The sequence below is a fragment of the Electrona antarctica genome, assembly GCF_951216825.1.
Source record: "Electrona antarctica genome assembly, chromosome: 9".
NCBI lineage: Eukaryota > Metazoa > Chordata > Actinopteri > Myctophiformes > Myctophidae > Electrona > Electrona antarctica.
In genome coordinates, this window is record NC_136790.1 from 10,206,124 (window position 1) to 10,227,716 (window position 21,593).

Here is a 21,593-nt window from a genome sequence, read left to right on the forward strand (position 1 = left end):
TAGACTTCATAATCATAACCGTGACTTGTGGGCAACGTCACACCATCACCGTCACACCTTGTCTATATAGAAGTGTCTATTTGTACGTCTCTAAATGTTTTGATGAATTGAACATGGTGGACCCTCTTGTAAACAAGTGTAATGCTTAATTGGGTCGTCCACTCACAGTTAACAGCCTTTGTATTGAGTTTCTGCTTGAAATGTACTGTAATTCTGCAAACTGTTAATAAATATTTCAATCAATCAATCAAACACCATCACTGTGTTTTCATACGTAAGCCATATCAACCAGTGAGCCTTATTTGACTACTTTGCCTCACAGAAAAAACATGTGATAGAAAAAATAAATGCTGACCACAGTTGGTGGGATGCGTTTTCAATGTCAGTTGCTTTATATGCACATCCTTTCCATTTAAGTAAAACATTAGTACCCATGGCAGGACATAGAATAGACAAAACACGAGTCCAGCAATTGAGGAGCAGCAAACATGATTCACAGCCAACTCTGAGAGGGAGTCCATAAAGCAATTCCTGCTACAGCCAATGGATAATGAGCACAGAAATCCCCATGGCATCTGTTTGAGGGAATGTGTGCTTGTTCATGTGTATGGCCAGCTAATTGTGTGTGTGTGTGTGTGTGTGTGTGTGTGTGTGTGTGTGTGTGTGTGTGTGTGTGTGTGTGTGTGTGTGTGTGTGTGTGTGTGTGTGTGTGTGTGTGTGTGTGTGTGTGTGTGTGTGTGTGTGTGTGGTAGTAGTACAGTATTCATGTGCACATGCCTGTAAAGTATGTACTTATTGCAATATTATTTTTCTGTCTCAGAATTCCCAATGGAAAAAGGCTGGTGTCGTTTCTACAGTAATTAGGAGGCAAGGAGGCGTGAAGTGAAGGACTGTATCTACTGTAGGCCCAGTCAGTGTGTCCACGTTAGCTACATTAAAGGTATATTCAGTGATTTCACTTAATTCAAATATCCCTTCTTTTTTGTTTTGTTGTGATATTGTGCTGACCATATAAGGAGTTCCTCCCTGTCCCCAGTTAACCCCTGGGCGTCAAAAAACGTTAGGTTTTCGTTTTTGTCTCGGTGACCCAGCCTTCACCCAATCAAGATAGGGAGGGGCCTTCCGCCAATCATGATCGAGCGGGGGCGGGCCTTGGTGTGTGTGCTGTTGGCCTGTCGTGTCCCCCCCCACTGTAGTGCGTGCATGTGCACATCTTGTTACCGGGACGGACCGGGTTTTTTTTCCAAATCACCCAAATCACTGAATGCTCCTTTAAAGCCTGATATATACTTACAGGACAAGAGTTCTAAGTTCAATTCCTTTGTAGATATCATAGTGGGCGAAAGAAATAAGCTGGTGAACATAAAAGAAGGTCCAAGGCAGCTCTGTTCAGTTCAGGAAGAAAATATTTTATTCCATCAAGAAGCAAGGGTTAAAAAACACAGTTCACCCTGATGAACTTGACCCTGCTGAAGGCCTCCGGCCAAACGCGTTGGCGAACTGCGTTTAGCTCTTATTTCTTGATGGAATAAAATGTTTTCTACTTGAACTGAACAGCCCTGGCCACTTGTGAAATTTAGCCATTTTGCAGCTGCATGGAAGCAATACAGGCGCTTGTAAAGTGCAACCAAAGAGTGCTATACATTCGCCAACAGAACATTTCAAAAGACATAACAGGAGCTCCAACATAGCTATAGGTGACATGGTGGTGCCTGGCTCTCACCTGACCTTGATCTGCTTGTAGATCTGCTATGTTTTGGTGTGCAACATCAGCACACAACTAACCACTTAAACCTTTATATACAGTACGTGATTGACCGGAGACCCTCAAGGCCCTATTCTAGTGTCTTTTCTGTTTTCACTCTACATTAAATATCACCACTGAAAGTATAGTATATAGTATTATGAATGATCATCGATAGAGAAGAGAGGCAGACATCTCCCCTTGTGTGTATTGTACGTATATTGTCTTGTTTTGTTTTCGGTTGTATGTATTGTCAATTGTCAGTCGTTTCGTTTTCATGTATGTTTGATTAAAATTCCATAAAACGTAAATTGAAAAAAAAGAAAGTATAGTATATAATTGGGAGCTTGTCGATCTGTTATTTTCTGAAAGAGTTGTCCCCAGCATACGGATGCAGGGGTTTAAGTTGCAGGGTTAGGGTTAGGGTTAGGTTAAGTATCAGGTGTAACTGTACACATACAGTAGGAAGGGTGTTACAGCTCAAATCATCCAACATTTTACTGTCTCACTCTCTTCCTCTTCAATTTGTTTAAAATGTCAGAGAGCTTTATTGGCACGACATGTTTAAATACTGTAACTGCCAAAGCAGAAATATAATATAGACGCACGCACGCACGCACGCACGCACACACACACACACACACAAACAAACACATCTGTACTTATCTTTCAAACGCTTCTCCCAATCCCTCCCTCCCATAGTGATGATCTAGACTAGCTGCGGTATCTTCGACACGCGACATCACACCGCCATACAATTATGTATACATCGAGCTTGAACTCCCTCCCTTTCACCTTGCTCCCCTCTTGCCATTGATTTCCTCCCATCAGCTGCATTAAGACATGTTTCTAGAACACCCACCTCTGCTGCTGTACCACCAAGCAAAGAACACATCATTACCTTATCATCAGCTGCATTAAGACATGTTTCTAGAACACCCACCTCTGCTGCTATACCACCAAGCAAAGAGCACATCATTACCTTATACAGGAACCACACAGATGAACATTATAACAACAAACACAATATGCAGCGAATTTATTATTATGCATGCTGTGTAACCTAATCTCTTTACCTTGTATGAATTTGTTAATTGTGTGTGCGTGCGTGAGTGTGTATGGGGGGGGGGGGGGGGGGGGGAGCATACACTTCAATTCACGGGTACAACGGGGTAGACTGCACTGACAACGGATATTTCATAACAGGCTGGGGCATGCATTCCCAACTCCCCGTTCTCAACTTGCATCGTTCCTGACTTGTTGCATTGTTTCAAAGTCAGAGTTGATATAGCCTGCCAGTGTTTATGACATTTTTCAGGCGTTGAGGGGGGGGGGGGGGGGGGGGGGGTTAGCCATTTTCCATATACAGTTGGAGGCCATCGCGCTACGAGCTTGTAGGTCTGCTATTTTTGAAAAATCGTGAAAATATTTATTTCAGAAAACTGGAGGATTTAGATGATAAGGGACAATATCGGTGGCACCCAACTGTAGGAGAAACATGTGATGACGGGCAATTAAAAAGGATTAGCTGCAGGAATATCTTAGTGGTGGAAAATAACTAAGTGCATTTACTCAAATACTTCACGAAGCTTCAGTCTGATAATCAGGCTTTTTCAATACTTTATAGATTTCTACTCTACTACAGAGGCAAATATTGTACTCTTTGTAACAGTAAAGAATTGGAATTCTTCTTCCACTGATGGTCCCAGCGAGAGTCAGTTCTGATATCAAAAAAGACATCCATAAATGCGTATTATTCCATCAAGCTCAGAGCATGGCCTGGCATATGAGTCAGGTGGGTCTGCTAATGCCTGAGGGCATCTGTCACAGACATCCGAGAGAGGTATGGGTAAATCTTCAATAATCTAGCATTACTAAAATGGATCATATGAACATACATTGGGCTGAATGAGGCTAAGCCACGGACAGGAGGAGGACGAGTTTATTGCATTTAGCGCATCATCCCACCATTTATCTGATAATGTGACGCCCGCTTCAAAGCTAGCAAACAAGCCGTTAACATAAATGTCACCCAGGCAGGATATAGGCCTTGTCTACACCAGGCAAATCTTCAATAAATGGAGTTTATTGTTACAAATAGATGTAGCAGCTACAAGTAGTGGCAGAGAAGTCCACAAGGACTGTTGTCTAATTGGTTGCCAGATTTTCAAGATGGTGTATTGGTTTAGAGGAGTACTTTCTAGGTTTAAACAGAAGGTCGCTGTATACAGTAACCTGACTCCGCCAGATGGAAGAGACGCTTCTTCACATTCACATTTGCTTCACAACGTACTTCCATCTGGGATCTTTGCCCAATCGCTGAAGAAAGCCGTCTCTTTTTTCAAGCTACTTGGCAGGTGATTGGAAGGGACTGTATGTCAATCATATTGATGTGTCTACATGATGTATATGGTAGCTGTACCAGCAGGAAAGTAAACAACCCACGCAAACGACAAAAGTGTTAGAAGAAACGAACGCCTGATATCACAAGTAAGACGCGCGAACGCGGGAAGCGAACGCAGCTCGTAAATTGCAATAACAACAATTAGAATAAATTACGTACTTTAAGATTTTTTTTTTAGTTCTTTTATTTATTTATTTTTTAAAGATTTTTTTTTAAGTTAAGTTTTTTTTTTAAAGTTCTTTTTAAGATTTTTTTTAAGTTAAGTTTTTTTAAGTGAAGTTGTTTTTTTAAAGTTTTTTCTTTTTAAGTTTTTTTTTTAAGTTAAGTTTTTTTTTTAAGTTTCTTTTTTTTAAGTTTTTTATTTTTAAGTTTTTTATTTTTAAGTTTTTTATTAAGTTAAGTTTTTTTAAGTTAAGTTTTTTTTTTAATAAGTTAAGTTGTTTGTGTGTGTGTGTGTGTGTGTGTGTGTGTGTGTGTGTGTGTGTGTGTGTGTGTGTGTGTGTGTGTGTGTGTGTGTGTGCATGTGTGTGATACAGCTGCGCCCTCTGGTGGCGGGCGGGTGGTGTTACAGCGTGACAGACACACAGACAGACCATAGAGTATATATATAATAGAGACTGAACTAGCGCGAAGCTCCGCCCCCCCAGCTATTCATGTCAGTGGAAGTTGCTCAGTGGCGTTTTGAAGCACCCGGAAGACTGCCGGAAGTCCCTCCCAGGACCTCAACTTTGAGGTCCTGAGTGACGTAGGGCAACCGAGCGCTCAACGTTAAAGCCCAGCTGCACGGGGTTTCCCGGTCATGAATCCACGGGTCCGCCTGTAGTCCCTCGTCCTACCACTAGGACCTAGAGCTTCAACGTTGGAAAGCCTGCCTGCCCCCTTGAGACAGACAGACAGACAGACAGACAGGATCTGCTGGGTCTCATAGTAAATGCTCACTGCGTTCGCAATTATAGGTTAAACACTTTTTAGAAACCCCTCACTATCGTGTCGGATGTGTGGGTCATGTCTTTGCTTGCTTTCAAGAATAGAAAACGATTTTCCAATTTTATGGTGATAGGAAGTACAATTGCAACAACTATAGGCACTTCTCGATGGCGTCACACCCGGTCTCGCAAGATCCCGCCCGTAGCTGCTGCCCATTGGTTCGTCCCGGGCGCGGGGCGGTTCAACGCCAATCCCTGAGCGATCCCAGATGGAGGGTGTATTTGTGAACTTGTGACTCAACACTGCCACCCTTCTGGCGGAGTTAGGTTAGCTATACACTACATACCAGTAGAAAGAAAAACCATCAAGGTGGAATGAAAGTGGCGCTCAGCTTTTTAAATCTGCCATGTTTCGGCACTACACTTTGAGAATCACTGATTTAGAACAGGAGTTTGGCACGTGGTCTATGGACCACTGGTGGTTTGTGAAGGTATTGCATGTGGTCTATGGACCACTGGTGGTTTGTGAAGGTATTGCATGTGGTCCCTGACCATGCCTTCAAAATATACGGAGACCATAACTGTTGCCATGAGGACAGTACATGTTATCTATTTTTTTAAATTTGCAACCAATCCTTTTCACCCAGTGTCAATGTAATCCTCCCTCTGCCAACCTGGGGAGAGCAACGGACTGACCTCATGCTTCCTTCTATGCATGGACACAGGACCTTCTAGCTGTGAGGCGACGGCACTGCCGACTGCTCCACCGTGCCACTCCAGTAAATATCTATGAGTGTTTTCCTCCACGCTGACATGCCCGAAGAACAGGTCTAGGTTGGAGCCAGAAGATGATAATTATGACACTCTAGTCTAGGCCCTCTCCACCACTATAAGAATAGACAATTATACTAGGGCAACTCAAGAAGAAAACACTCATCTTAACCCATGTCCTCACCTGACACAACAGTGGTCACCAGGTTGATCAGGTCTTTAGTGAGGATTGGTGGGTGGTCTCTGCAGGCTCACAAGTCACTTTGAAAGGCCCCTGATTTAGAACATTGCAGAGAATAATTGACTGGATGTTACCTTTAGTAGCAGAATGACTGACGTACAGGGGGACAGTGGAGTGAGTGTGTGAGTGTCAGTGAAGCTCTGCGAAGCCGTGCTTCTTGTGGGGAACTCTGACTTGGACATGTTTCTGCCTCAGTAAACACGCTACTTGTCTGAGCCTGTTGTCATGGCTACAGGTTCTCCCAATCGACTCCTCGCCTGCCTTTTTTTTTAAATGGCTGCACACACACACGCTCTCTCTCTACTGTGTGAGCGCACGCACGCACGCACGCACGCACACGCGCGCACACACACACACACACACACACACACACACACACACACACACACACACACACACACACACACACACACACACACACACACACACACACACACACACACACACACACACACACACACACACACACACACACACACGTATTTGTATAGCTATGCTAGTGAGGACATCAACAATGCAAAGGATGGTATAATTTCTATGCCTAACACTAAGCACGGAAATAGCAGATCTGGAAATTCGCAACGTGTTGCAGAACATTGTTGAACGTGTTGAGCATTGGCTGTCAGTGTTTACAATAAGGTTCATCATATCCCAAAAAAAACTCCAAACATATAGTGATGGGAGATTAATCTGCGAACAAATCGGTTTGATTAATCAATCAGACCGATTAATTAATCGATTAATCAGTCTGTCTTTACAGATAAACAAGCCCAAAGTAACAGCTTGAACTACAAGCTCACAATATTAAATATAAAGGTATTTAAGTTAAATCTGACATGCCTAAGCCTGCAGTGCAGACACCCTGTTACATGTATTTTTCAGAATGGACAAAATGATTCGACATCGGTAATATCGGTTATCAGCCATAACAGCAATTAATTATATCGGATATCGATATCGTCCAAAATGTCTCATCGGCACATCCCTATATATATATAGTTTGCCATTGTTCTTATAGTAGTGGTGTGTGGACTCAGCCATCCACTTCAATAAGAACTATATTTAAATCTAATTAATGGATATATTTATAGTTATGGGTATAGTTATCATTCTTGTGGTGTAGAAGGCTTGTCCCTGACTCATACAGGGATCACTAACTGTCACACGTCAAACACTAACAGGCTTGACTTCCCCAGGCTATTCCCAACTCTCCTTCTCTCTCCCACTATAGCCTGCATTCACCATTACTCTCCTAACTTCAATTCACTATCACTCCCCTCCTCACCTGAGTTGAGTTCACTACTAGCACACATATTGTATGCCCCTCATGCTACTCCTATTTCCCTTCTCATTTACATGTTCTATTCCTTGTGTCCTGCTCTACCTTTTTGTCTGTCTCCCTCCTCTTTATGTTCTGTCTCCTTTCCCTTGACCACCGCATATATTTTAAAAAAAAATCATCTTTGCTTCTCTCCTCCCCTGCCATTCTCCTCTCCTTTGATATGAACACATACACATTACAATGTCCTTTGGAGGGATTAGCACACCAAAAAAAACCCTGATACCACATGTGATTAATAGAGAAGCAATCACTTGTCTGTTGCCACACATGGGTTGTCACACATGGGGACAGCAGCTGACAGGGCCCTCCTGTGCGTGTGTTTACAATCACCATGACAACTAGAACAAAGGCACGGGGGGACTGTGTGTGTGTGTGTGTGTGTGTGTGTGTGTGTGTGTGTGTGTGTGTGTGTGTGTGTGTGTGTGTGTGTGTGTGTGTGTGTGTGTGTGTGTGTGTGTGTGTGTGTGTGTGTGTGTGTGTCTGACAGAGTAAAGGTTTCACACAGGTCTACAAGATGAAAGGACATAGCAGCAGAGCTCAAATATGTACACAGACTCAAAGACAGTTAAACAAGCAAACAGTTTCTGTTCTGATTAACTACAGTAAATGCAGCATCACTGTGTAAGATAGCACGCACGCACGCACGCACGCACGCACGCACGCACGCACGCACGCACGCACGCACGCACGCACGCAAAGCAAAGCAAAAAACGAACTGGCGACCTTCCGGTATCAAGACCGCTCTGCAAACCGTTCGGCCACCGCTGCCGCACGCACGCACACACACACACACACACACACACACACACACACACACACACACACACACACACACACACACACACACACACACACACACTTGTGTTTCTATACTTGTGAGGACATCAACGTTTTATGACAGGGGTTTTTAAGGGGTGCTAGCCCCTCCTATGCCCAGCTTTGTGCGTCTGTGTGTACCCCATAGTGATGATTTGATTGGCTAAACACGGAATGTGATGTATACTCTTTTTGAAACATGAACATGAAATTGAAAATCACGTCATAGTATACCCAACTATAATGAAATATAAAACAAGAAATGACAATGACAGATAGATTTGGTCAATGTTCCAGAGATAGAAATAGCATATCTACAAGCCCCAAAGTGAGCTTATACATCAGCTATTTGTGCATGACACCAGGGAGCAAATGAGGCTATAACTATATCTCAACATGAGGAACTGTGCTGAAGGAAGTCAAAGACTTCAAGTACCTGGGCTCATGGGTCAACTCAACCGAGCAAGACCTGAAAGTGAGGAAGGCACTTGAACGGAGGGCCCTGAATGGCATGACCAGTGTATGGAACTTATTTTATATACGCAACGGTGCAGTCTGTTCTCCAATACGGCAGTGAATGCTGGACCCTGAAGCCAACCCTGCAGAAGCCTCGAGTGCTACAGCAAAATGCTGCGTGCAGTACTTAACATCAGCAAGAGTGTACACGTTACTAACAGGATTCTGTATGAGGGAATACCAAGGGTGAGCCAGAAAATAGCAGCCAGGAGAATGAGACTATAGCAGGACACTGCCAAAGATCATCAAGAACTGCCAGCCAGCAAACTGGTGCTCTGGGAACCAACACACAGGTATCGATCACGAGGACGTCCCACACTAACATACGTGGTTGTACTGAAGAACGACGCAGGAGCACAAAGTACCAACAGATGTATGGAGAACCAGGATGACTGGAATCGACGATGGAGGACTCGTCTGAGGACGACCTAGAGAGAATAATACCTCAACCTAACTAATAAATGTCTAATCCTAACCCTTACCCCAAACTGAATCTTTTTGTTATTGTAAACCTAATAGGACCTTGGTCCTCACTAGCATACTAATGCAAACACACACACACGGGCACAGGCACGCACGCACGAACACACGCACGCATGCACACACGCACGCATGCACGGGTCGCACGCACACACACATACACACATACACACACACACACACACACACGCACGCACGTCACACACCACACAATTGTGAGGCAAAGCTGGACAGAGGAGATTGTGCTTCAAAGCTGTTTTGACAATAATAGCGACAGCGTCTTTGATGGTGATGATCACTTTGGCCCGCCTTTCTCGTTCGTCTAATAGGCCCACATTTATGCACAGCGAACGAGGGTTTTGCAGCTTCATTGTGTGGCTGCACTTGTTTGTGATTATGAAATGTAGCATGTGTCCTCGCTCCTTGTGTAGCCTACCTGTCATTAATATGTCCCATAGGATGAAAGGGATTGTGCTCAGCAACTTGACACATGGGTACTAGGGTAGGGAGACTTTTTACCAAACCCCAGACCAGGACCCATAATGAGATAACCCATTCAAACCGGGCAAGCATGAGTCATTTTAGATTTTAGCGTTGGCTATTCAAGCTCACCTGCAGGCTTGTACATCTGCTATTTTTGTACATTTTTCTAAATCTTGAAAGTATGAGCTGAGAACTATATACTGAAGGCAGTTGTAGAATCGATCTCCAGTTTTGATGGGTTAAATCCTCAAATAGCTGATCTATCGAGGTCACAGTGTGTTGTGATTATATGACACGTTGTGAGCTTGTGACAATTTCTTTGACACATTTTAGAATTGATATTTCCTGATGAACCTGATGACAACCTGCTGTTTTCATCAGGTTCATTCATCATAGCACTTAGCACACCTACTGTTTTCATCAGGTTCATTCATCATAGCACTTAATTAGCACACCTACTGCTTTCATCAGGTTCATTCATCATAGCACTTAGCACAGTGGTTCACAAAGTGGTCCTTGAGGTTCCAAATGATAGTTAGGAACCAAATGGACCCTTATGGGTCTGTAACTCTGAGAGTGTATAAATGGAATGGACCTTTGTACACTCTCAGAGTTAAATTAACTTTGATTTTACAATATACATTGGGGGTTCCAGAGATAGAAATACTATTTCTACCGGGCGGCGGTGGCGGTGGCTCAGGGGTAGAGTGGCTGGATGGGAACCGTGAGGTTGCCAGTTCGAACCCGGGCTCCCCCAGAGTTACTGTCGAAGTGTCCTTGAGCAAGACACTGAACCCCAAATTGCTCCCGATGTGCTAATTTGTGCCTTGCATGGTTTCCGCTGCCATCGGTGTATGAATGTGTGTGTGAATGGGTGAATGTAATGCACAATATCTGTAAAGCGCCTTGGATAAAGGCGCTATATAAATGCACCATTTACCATTTACCATTTACTATTAAATGGGGCTCCGTAGACTAATGCATGTCAAACTGGGGGGTCCTTGAAATTAAACGGGTTGAAAATCACTGCTAGAGCCGTAAAAAATCTCTATCTCTATTTGAAAATATCTTTTCAAATGGGGGTCTGCGGGCTAATTAGTGTCAATTTGGGGGTCCTCAACATGAAAAGGTTTGGGAACCACTGATTGCGTCCTCACCATCGTCTTCAAAGTTTGTGTTACGCAATGTTTGTGTTTACACAAACGCTCAAAATTGTCCATTAATTGTCAATGGTTTGTGTTAGCACCCCTCACAAACTAAGAAAACCAATGCAGTCCTAATCCTCAGCGCTGTCCGAGTTGCATAACGTATAGGAATCAGTTCAAATCTATTTTAATATTGCACACAGACGGCAATCTGCCATGCTGAAAGGGAAAAGGTCACATGGATCCTAAAATCACATTGTGGGCGGGGCTTGACCAACTCCGCCTTCCCAAAGGCTGCCTGCAGCCATTAGCTTCTCTATATGACTGTGTGCTGTCTGCTCTGCTTTCCATTCTGACCAGCTAGACGCTTTCAGGGAAAGAACACTCAGCTGCTGACTTCACCGCACCCATAATGGCTCAAACCCATCTGATAAAGAGGAAGGCACCCACTCTGTTCTTCCCAGGCCACGTATCCGCTGCCATGGCCCGCAATTCAATTTGTCTCCTAGCTCAAGCCATCATTACTGCCCAAGGCACATTCATCAAAAGAGATGGCCTTTCCCTTTCTGACTCCCAACGCGGTGTACAGTATGTGTGTTAGTTTGTTACCGTGTAATCATATCATTTGTGCTGTTCTGAGGCACGTACTGGCCTGATAAGAGCTAATGGCGGATTGGCAGGGGTTCACAACATGCATGCACACACAGAGACACAAACTCAGCATGGTCCTTGTGGCAGTTCAAAATGTTAACATGTTCTTATTATTATTTATGATTGCAGAGTGATATTTGTTATTTTGACTATATATATATATATATATATATATATATATATATATATATATTGTGTGATGCTTGTTCAAAGTAGTTAATTGACTGTTTACTCCATTGAAGGGAGAAACTACTAGCTGTGGGGTGTGGGGAACATGCCAACAGTGGGAGGGTTTTGTTTAGAGAACTCTTTGAGACTTTGATTATATTATGGGAATCATTTATAGTGTAGTATGTGACACTTTAAAATGTATTATGCTTATGAATGATTTGTGATATCTCTGGACATGATGGACATGATGCACTGGTTCGATTGTGGAATCAATCGGGGGTTGGTTTGGTCTAAATGGGAGGGGCCTAGCCTTTATAAGGAGCACCTGCCACTGCCCAGCAATCAATGTAGGAATGTATGGAGCAGAGCAGACCTTGAAAGAGCCAAGCTGGCCAGTGGGCTGTAAATACCTATTTTGTGTTTGGTTTCTTTGAATGACCATTTCATGTGACTCTGCAAAGGTGAATTAAAAACGGTTTTGATTTTGCTGAAGGATTTGCCATGAGTGCCTTTTTTGGAGTATTTTGAGAGCTTGTTCAGTGCCAATTTTGGCCTACACTACCTTCACTCAGACCAGAGTGTGACAGTCCTATACCCATACAGCAGTAGGGCAGTCATTTGTTTTCCTGTCCACAGAGAAGTAAGCATACATATATTATTTTGCCAGCCCAAGTTTGTGTGACAATAGGGGCGCAGCTCGAGAGCGGTTCAGCATCAAATGGCTCTCTTTCTTCCGATGCGTGGGCGAGACTATAATGGCTCCCCTAATGAGGGAAGCAGCATCATGCTTATAGCCCACGTGGCGGGAGGGGAGGCCCCTGCTCAGATCTGGTTCAAAAGCAGCCCCAAAGCAGATGCGAAGACTGATGGGTTAAACTGCTTCATAATGGGGTCATTCACAGGTCACAAGGATTACGTTTCATTGGCAAAGGATATCATTTAATAGAGGGTTGGTCCATACGGACAATGGTTTAACCACTTAAGCCCTATTTGCTTCATTGTACAGTATGGTGAAAAGCGGAAATAGACGTTCCATAAGCTCACAATGTGATGCCGTGGCTACAGTCCTGCAAGCCTTGTTGGGATCCTTTCTAGCTGCTGGCTACACATCGCCACACAGAGAGAAGACACAGACGCTGCAGACTTCTAGACGTATTCTTTCATTTAGGGCCTTACATCCCCAGTCCTCACACACTGTGTGTTATGAGTGGGAGGGCGTTTCCATGTATATCAAACAGCTTACTGTAAACATCATCTTCTGGCCTGGACCGGTGGCATAGCGGTCCGGGCACCTAGACTACAATAGCATTGTGTCGTGGGTTCGAGTCCCGATCCCAACGCCATTTGTTGCGTGTCACTCCCCATCTCTCTCTCTCTCCCCATTTCCTGTCAGCCTACCAATCTATCAATGAAGCCATAAAAGCCACATGCATCATTTACAGATTCAAGTACACAGTTCGTTGTTCCTTACTTAGATTAACTTTGTTTTCAAATATGATGCTTTGTGGTATGGTACCGTTAATATTAGCCTTGTAGCAATATTTTAAAAAGATGCATCAATAGAGGATTGTTGAGGCAATTTTCAATCTGATGGCGGTTATTTGCAGAATACATTATTTTCCCTCCTGTTGCATCCTCCCAACAGCTCTGAAGACATCCTCACTGTTGACATTATCCCCAAAGTCAATGTCCCATCATGTCAGCAGGCATATCGAAGATAAAGGAAACCGCTGAGCAGTCCCCAAAATGTAACAGTTTTTGTCCCACATGAAGTGAACAGATAGAGCAGTGCATATCTCTCTCTCTCTCTCTCTCTCTCTCTCTCTCTCTCTCTCTCTCTCTCTCTCTCTCTCTCTCTCTCTCTCTCTCTCTCTCTCTCAATCTCTCGCTCTCGCTCTCTCTCTCTCTCTCTCTCTCTCTCTCTCAATCTCTCGCTCTCGCTCTCGCTCTCTCTCTCAATATGAATTTCTCTCTCTTTCTCTCTCTTACCATTACAATATGAAAGGTACTACAGTAGCCAGATACTTAGTTCTGGGATGATCAGCAATACAAATGATATGCATTCCATGCACATCTCCAAACGTTACGGCATATATACTGTATACACAGCACATATAACTCAAAGTCTGCAAATACTTATGTATTGCCGTCTGCGCACACCCCTGGAAATGGACTAATGTTTTATATAGTCTACACACATACAAATACAAGACCACGAACAATAACTGGCCCCGGATAGCACTACTGTAGCAGCATCATCAACAGTGGAAAGCAACAGCCAAGACACCACGAATGCATCCTCTCATCCATTGCCCCTTCCGCGCTTGTAGCTTTTCCACTCTTCTATTAACACACAGACAGACAGAGACAGTTTTCTCGGCTCACAGCTCATTAATTCACAGTGGTAACTCTGTAGGAGGAAACTGACATGACAAGGAGAGCAAAGAGGGGAAATGTGGCTGACAGTGAACACGCTAGACAAGTTCCAATGTGGAGCACCTCCCGACCCGAACATCAGGGCCCATCACTGCTGCTGCAGTGCAGAAGAGATGAGTCACACTGCTCTTCGGGAGGGAGGTGAGCTTTTGATGATTGACTTTCCAATATCATAAAGGGCACTAACCATCCACAAATACTGAAATAATAACACAAGTACTCCTAGGTTCACTATCACTACTGCGCACATGTCCCGAGTTCTCTGCCGGAACAACAACCACACGGCCACACGCGCTCACCATGAAATACTTTGAGCAGCTACCGAAAGCCCATATCATAAATACATTTGCGTTAATTCCACGCCCCCCTTCTTCCGTAGCGTTGCGCTACGCTAACACTGTTTCCAGTTCTATCTCCAAACGTGATGGCGCTCTACGTGCCTCCACGCCCCTCACGCGACATTGACCTCTGCTCTGGCATCAATGTAGGCTGCTTTCACCACCTTCAATGTGCTTGCATATATATTTTTTACTTTATTTTCGGCAATATTACCCCTAGCATCGCGCCACAAATTCCTTCGTCAATGCAGTGCAATGCATGTTGGGTTACAGGTGCATGGTGGGAAGCCGGACTGCCATTACCTAATGTTTGAAAAAAATGTATCCCACGATTTTGCAACCCATTTTTTCACCCAGAGTCAATTCGTAATCCTGGGCGCTACACTTCCTCTGCCAACCTGGGGGGGGCAGTGGACTGGCCTCATGCTTCCTTCTATGGATGAGGAGTCCAAGCTGCTTCTTTTCACCTGACAGGGGAGAGTTTCCCCGGGCCGGACGTAGCGCGTGGAAGGAACATGTTATTCATCCTCCTCCATCAGGTGCCCCGGCTGGCCAGGGGGAGGCAGTTTAGAGACCAGGATTACTGCATACTGTCTTTTGTGAGGGTACCTATCCTAGGGCCTAGGGGACACGGGGAGACACAGAAAGGCCCTTTCACCAACCCCACCTCGGGTATGGGCACTGATGACGCGGAGGAGAGAACACGCCGCCAGCGCCCACAGCGTCCCCAGCGGGAACCCTTCTAGCTGTGATTCTATGGGTCAGTTTTTAGTGTAACACCATTGATTTTTTGCATGGCGTTAGGCGTAAGTGCACCGTTAGACGTGCAAATTTCTAGTAGGCTCATAGCCCGCCCGGCACACTAGACACACTAGACCAGTGGTTCTTCTTCCTTCCTCTATACGGCTCAGCCCCGCTATAGGAGCATAGGGTGAGCTCAGCCCCGCTATAGGGGCATAGGGTGAGCTCAGCCCCGCTATAGGAGCATAGGGTGAGCTCAGCCCCGCTATAGGAGCATAGGGTGAGCTATAGGAGCATAGGGTGAGCTCAGCCCCGCTATAGGAGCATAGGGTGAGCTCAGCCCCGCTATAGGAGCATAGGGTGAGCTCAGCCCCGCTATAGGAGCATAGGGTGAGCTCAGCCCCGCTATAGGAGCATAGGGTGAGCTCAGCCCTGCTATAGGAGCATAGGGTGAGGCTCAGCCCCGCTATAGGAGCATAGGGTGAGCTCACCACACATGCAGTGCACAATAACATCCATGGTGTAAATGTATCCATTTGTACACATTTGTTCTTCTTTTTTCTTTCTTTTTTTCCTTTCTCATAAAGGTCACATTTAGTACATTTAGTTAAATGAACACCGAGGATTTTCCTCTGTGTGTCTGCCCTGCTCAAGCTATAACAATGGTGGCTTTCGGCACTGACAAAAGGCTAACTGATTACCATGGCCTTCTTCAGCCTCCTCTCAGAGGTGGCCTTTGACTGTACACACCATTACCCCATCACACTTTTCTCTGGCTTTCACTTCCAGCAGCCATTCAACGTAATACCATACCATGCCCTATTATTTTATTACATGTGCACGCCGCTGTGTCGGCTGGAAACCTTGTGGGTCCAAAACCGCAACTTTTTAGGACATGGAGAAAGCCATGTATGTACGTATGGATGGATCCAGCATATAGTTACTGTTTAGTCACAAGCTCTGTTGTTAATACTTTTCATTGGTTAAATATTCGTAAAACCCAATAGCAAATATACAACAAATATGCAAGCTCATGTATAACACGTTGTGTGACATTGCGTAATAGGCGAAGTAATTAATAAGGCTTTCATTTACGGGAAGAAACATCAAAAGGTTGAAATATGGAGATACGAGGTTTCTTTCCCGACAGCAGTGACAGTTTTGCAGACCACATTTTACAGGAACCCTACAGTACATTCGCAGTGAATCCCCCGTGTTCTGAAATGTGTTTCATTGTTCCTCCCCCACAGCTATAGCGGCACCAACCATCTCTTTTTTTTCTCCTCCAATTTCTATGGTAGCAGCGGCAAAAATAATGTCTTGTGTCAAATGCTCCCTTTCTGATTTACAGAAATCTACTCGCGTAAAACATATTTTACAATAGAAGAAATGTGGAATGCAGAGGTGTGAAGACAGCCACTTGTCCTTCAACACAACACTGGTCGATCTGTACTGCATACGCCACTTGGTTCTCAAAGTGGGGTCCGGGGATTTGGACCCCCAGGGGCCGGGGCGGAGTGGTGCCCAGTGCTACAACCCACTCAGAAGCGAGTACTGCCGACACGTTTCACAATTTTATCGGTTCCTCAGCAGCCACTGTTACAAAATTTTGCCGGTCTTGCCACGATAGTTTCCTTTTTCCCTGCCGTTTGGTGCCCCCACCAGGTTGGTGCCCACTGTGCTGCAGCAATTACGTCCTTGCATTAATCCAGCACTGCCCAGGGCCCCCCCAAGAAAATGAGTTTGTTCGTTTGTTCGTGTAGGGCTACACAGGCAATTTGGACAAGAAGCCAAGAAGTGGTATCATCGTCCAGTTCAATTAGGCCGCTGACTCCATGTGGTGACTTGAAGATTGGGCATTCATCGATGATGTGTTAGTGACCTACGTGGCCGGTTAAGACTGAGGTTAGGGTTAGTGACCTACGTGGCCGGTTAAGACTGAGGAGGTTAGGGTTAGGGTTTGGGATAGTGTTAGTAATCGGTCTGACTAACGGGAGGTTGGAAAACAATGACATGGTACCCAGCAACACGTGGTTTAAAATTAATCACCTAGAAAGCCCACTTTAAAGCCCAGTCAAAATGCAATGTCTAGGTCCTAGACATCGCATTTGGTTTGACTGGGCTTTAGTGATGGTTGAGATTGTGAAGTCTATCGTATTGACTGCTGATCTAATCTGCTTTAAGGATATTATGTGCCCACGGCACACCAAAGTCAAAATATCAATAAACACTTGCATTCATATCGATGCAAAATAGCCTCTATGTATAACAAGTGTGATCACTATTATCACTGTGCCCCCTAAAAGGTTTACAATAATATATTATTTTAATATATATTTTTGGGTGTATAGAATTTGCATCTGTATTGGGAAATGAGTGTCCACAAAGTATAGCTATTTGTATAGGCTAGTTGAATATATTGTAATAATGTGTGGTTGTCAAAATGAACACCTGGACCACTGTGCGTCTGCACTCCATTTGGGCAGTAACTACTAAGTACATTTACTCAAGTACTGTACAATTTTGAGGTATTTGTACTTTACTTGAGTATTTCCAATGTTCAATACTTTTACTTCTACTCCACTACATCTCAGATCCAAATATTGTACTTTTATTCCACTGCGTTTATTTGAAAACTTCAGTTACTACTTACTTTGTAGATTTTGATTATTATTACAAAAACATACATTAACCACTTGAGCCCATTTGGCAATTTGAAAATAGGCAATCTACAAGCTCACAATGCGTCGCAGATCTGCTTTTTTCAAAATATTTTTATACATTTGAAAACTTGAAATGGCACATTTTGTTTAACGAGTACTTAACATTAAGTACATTTTGATACCAATACTTTTGCAGTTTTACTCAAGTACATTTTTAATTCACGATGCTGCTTCCCTCATTTGGGAAGCCATTATAGTCTCGCCCACACATGGCAAGAAACCGAGCCATTTGAGGCTGAACCGCTCTGTAGCTGCACCCCTATTGTCACACAAACAGAATACCGTATGTATGCTTATACTTCTCTATGGACAGGAGAACAAATGACTGTCCCTACTGCTTTAGAGAGTACAGCGTCTTGCAATGGGTCTGGTCCACAAGATTTGCTACACCACCATGATACCCATGTACCTAATACTTCCTTAATGTCAACGAAGTCCACACCCACAACACCATGCAGAGGGAGTTCAACAAACCATGTGCAACCCAGATTCAGCACAAACAAGGGACTAAATTAATTTTGCTCCTATGCCACCAAAATGTGGAATGCCCTACCAATACAACAGCCATTAAGACATGCAAATCCCTTGACTCCTTCAAAACCGCTCTCAAAGGGCACCTACGGACGGCTGCAATTCAAAACTGCCCCCCTGTAAAATCTGAATCCCCCCCACCCCATTCCCCCCCCTTACTTCTTTTCCCAATATTACCTCTTTACATGATTTCCTGTTTTTTATATAGATGTGTATATTTGTACGTCTCTAAATGTTCTGATGAATTGAAAATGGTGGACCCTGTTGTGAACAAGTGTAATTCTTTATCAGTGTGTCGTCCACAGTAACAGTCTTTGTATTGAGTTGTGCTTTCATGTGAAATGTACCCATTCTGCAAAATAAATTCTTCAATCAATCAATCAATCAATCGATGGGTAGGACCATGCTGAGTATGTGTCTCTGTGTGTGCATGCATGTTGCAAACCCCTGCCAATCCTCTATTAGCTCTTATCAGGCCAGTAGCGCCTCAGAAAACCACTGCACTTAAACAAGCTGTTCCACTTACTTCCATGCTGTGTGCCGTCGAAATATTAGATATAAAATAGAGTTATGGATAAAGAGCTATATAATAATTGTTTGGGACTGGGAGAGAACATGCTTATTTCCCACTGCACAGACAATTGCATTAAAACATTTTCCTTCCTGTTTTCCTGAAAAGAAAGCAGGATATGCATAATTGCTCACATGGCGTACGTCCGTACATTGCCCATGCATAATATATGCAGGGGAATTGAGCTGCGTTCATTCAACCCATTTTCTACAAAACCGAAGTAATGAATCTGCTCGTATTTAAGTGTACATTTAAACATCTTCCCTTTGTTCATAGAGTGTATGGATACTGAATATGGACAAGTTACAAATGATAAAAGTGACGTGAGTTGTGGGTCAGCATTTATGACAACATCTTAAACTACAAAAGGAAACTGACTTCCTTGTCTGTAATTCAGATTCAAGATTGCATTTGGAAAAAATGGCATGAAAAATAGTAGCTTTGAGTGACACGTTGCGATTTGTGCTCATTTGCATCAATGAGGTGTGTTCTTGTGAGCTCATGCAGGTTTTTCCAGTGACAGTATTTTTGACAAGAGAAACAAGACACAAGAGAAAATAAAACATATTGCCAATATTTAGAATGTTTCGCAAGAAGTTAGGAAATTGGGCCACTTTTGGATTTCATCAACCAACAATAGACTTATATAATATGAGAGGTATACTGTGAGAGCAACTGACCTGGCAGGCGTTGTAGAGAAGCTGATGTTCAAACTTCTTGATGCCCAGGATGCCCTGGAACATCTCGTACAGCTGGTCCTTGCTGAGGATGAGCTCGGAGGCCGCGCTGGCCGTCAGTCTCTGCTGGTGCTTCCTTGGGTCCTCCTCTCCGCGGTAGATGGTGTCGAACTTGGCCATCCAGGAGCTGAGCACCGTCTCTTTGCTGAGGCCGTCGATCTCGGGCAGACTGCGCACGCGCTTCTCTATGTGCTTCTTGAAGACCTCCCGCGAGTCACTGGCCGAGCAGCCGCCGCTCTGCACCATCTTAGACACGCGGTCGCTTTTCAGGAACACCTGAGGGCACAGAGGGTTGATTATGAATTAATTTATATAAATGTTTTGTCACAGGGCAGCCCGTGCCCTATAGACAGTACTGAGGAACTATGCATGCACACACACACTACACAGCTGCTTCCAATTAAATAGCAATCACCATTGGCTGAGAAGTGTGGGTTTAGTAGTGTAGTGTTGCATGTTTACTTTACAGTGGACATCTGATATTTCACACAAGGACTGAAAGGGTTTTTAAAATGTTTGTTTATTGTCACTGTGTGAAGGGGTCACTAGATTCACCTGCCTCTCTGCAGTGGGCCACTGTGTGAAGGGGTCACTAGATTCACCTGCCTCTCTGAAGTGTGTTTATTGTCACTGTGTGAAGGGGTCACTAGATTCACCTGCCTCTCTGCAGTGTGTTTATTGTCACTGTGTGAAGGGGTCACTAGATTCACCTGCCTCTCTGCATTGTTATTGTCACTGTGTGAAGGAAGGGGTCACTAGATTCACATGCCTCTCTGCAGTGTGAAGGGGTCACTAGATTCACCTGCCTCTCTGCAGTACAGTGTGAAGGGGTCACTAGATTCACCTGCCTCTCTGCAGTACAGTGTGAAGGGGTCACTAGATTCACCTCCTCTCTGCAGTGTGAAGGGGTCACTAGATTCACCTGCCTCTCTGCAGTGCAGTGTGAAGGGGTCACTAGATTCACCTGCCTCTCTGCAGTACAGTGTGAAGGGGTCACTAGATTCACCTGCCTCTCTGCAGTACTGTGTGAAGGGGTCACTAGATTCACCTGCCTCTCTGCAGTGTGAAGGGGTCACTAGATTCACCTGCCTCTCTGCAGTACTGTGTGAAGGGGTCACTAGATTCACCTGCCTCTCTGAAGTGCTGGCACTCCTGTTGAATGGAAGGTGCCAAGCACTGTAGAGGAGGAGGAGTGTTCATATGAGTGTTCGTATGTTTGTATTATGCTTTTGTGTTATTTATTACTGTGTATAGAGCGTCGCAGTCCCGCCCCCTACCATGGCCCAGGAAATTAATCCCAATGCATTTTTCCCATAGACATTTCAAAAAGTATTTATTTAAAGACGGTTACGCCGCGGACAAAGCCAACTCGAGTCGTGACAACTCATGAAACAATATTTTGGACCAAACAAATAATTACAAAGAAGAAAAACAACAAAAAAGTGTTGTAACCTGCCGTTTTTCTTCTTCTTTCTAATTATTTGTTCGGCCCAAAAAATTGTGTTTGTTGTCATGATTTGTCACGACTCGAGTTGGCTTTGTCTGCGGCGTAAACGTCTTTAAATAAATACTTTCTGAAATGTCTATGAGGAAAATGAACGGAGAATCATTTCCTGGGCCATGGTAGGGGGCGGGACTGCGACGCTCTATATGAATTGCCGCCGGGGAAACAGGGGTGCATACGTTGGTTAGACATAACTGTCCGACAGGCATTATTAGTCCGACAACAGTCACTCCCGACAATGCGAGGCCAGTTACAACTAACCCGTGGCCGGCTCCGGACATGCGTGTCAGGTTAAAACTAACCAGTGGCACTCTTTATTATA

The 21,593-nt window shown here is 44.2% G+C and overlaps 1 protein-coding gene across 1 annotated transcript in view; it reads right to left on the reverse strand.

Moving 5' to 3' along the window:
• The window catches only part of cadpsa (Ca2+-dependent activator protein for secretion a), a gene marked incomplete at both ends in the record, with an annotated part of 161,672 nt that overhangs the window by 93,873 nt on the left and 46,206 nt on the right, over positions 1 to 21,593 (reverse strand). Inside the window, one exon of the mRNA XM_079509744.1 lies at positions 19,711 to 20,043. Within this exon, the coding sequence (XP_079365870.1) occupies positions 19,711 to 20,043 (333 nt within the window). The remainder of the gene's footprint in view (positions 1 to 19,710; positions 20,044 to 21,593) is intronic.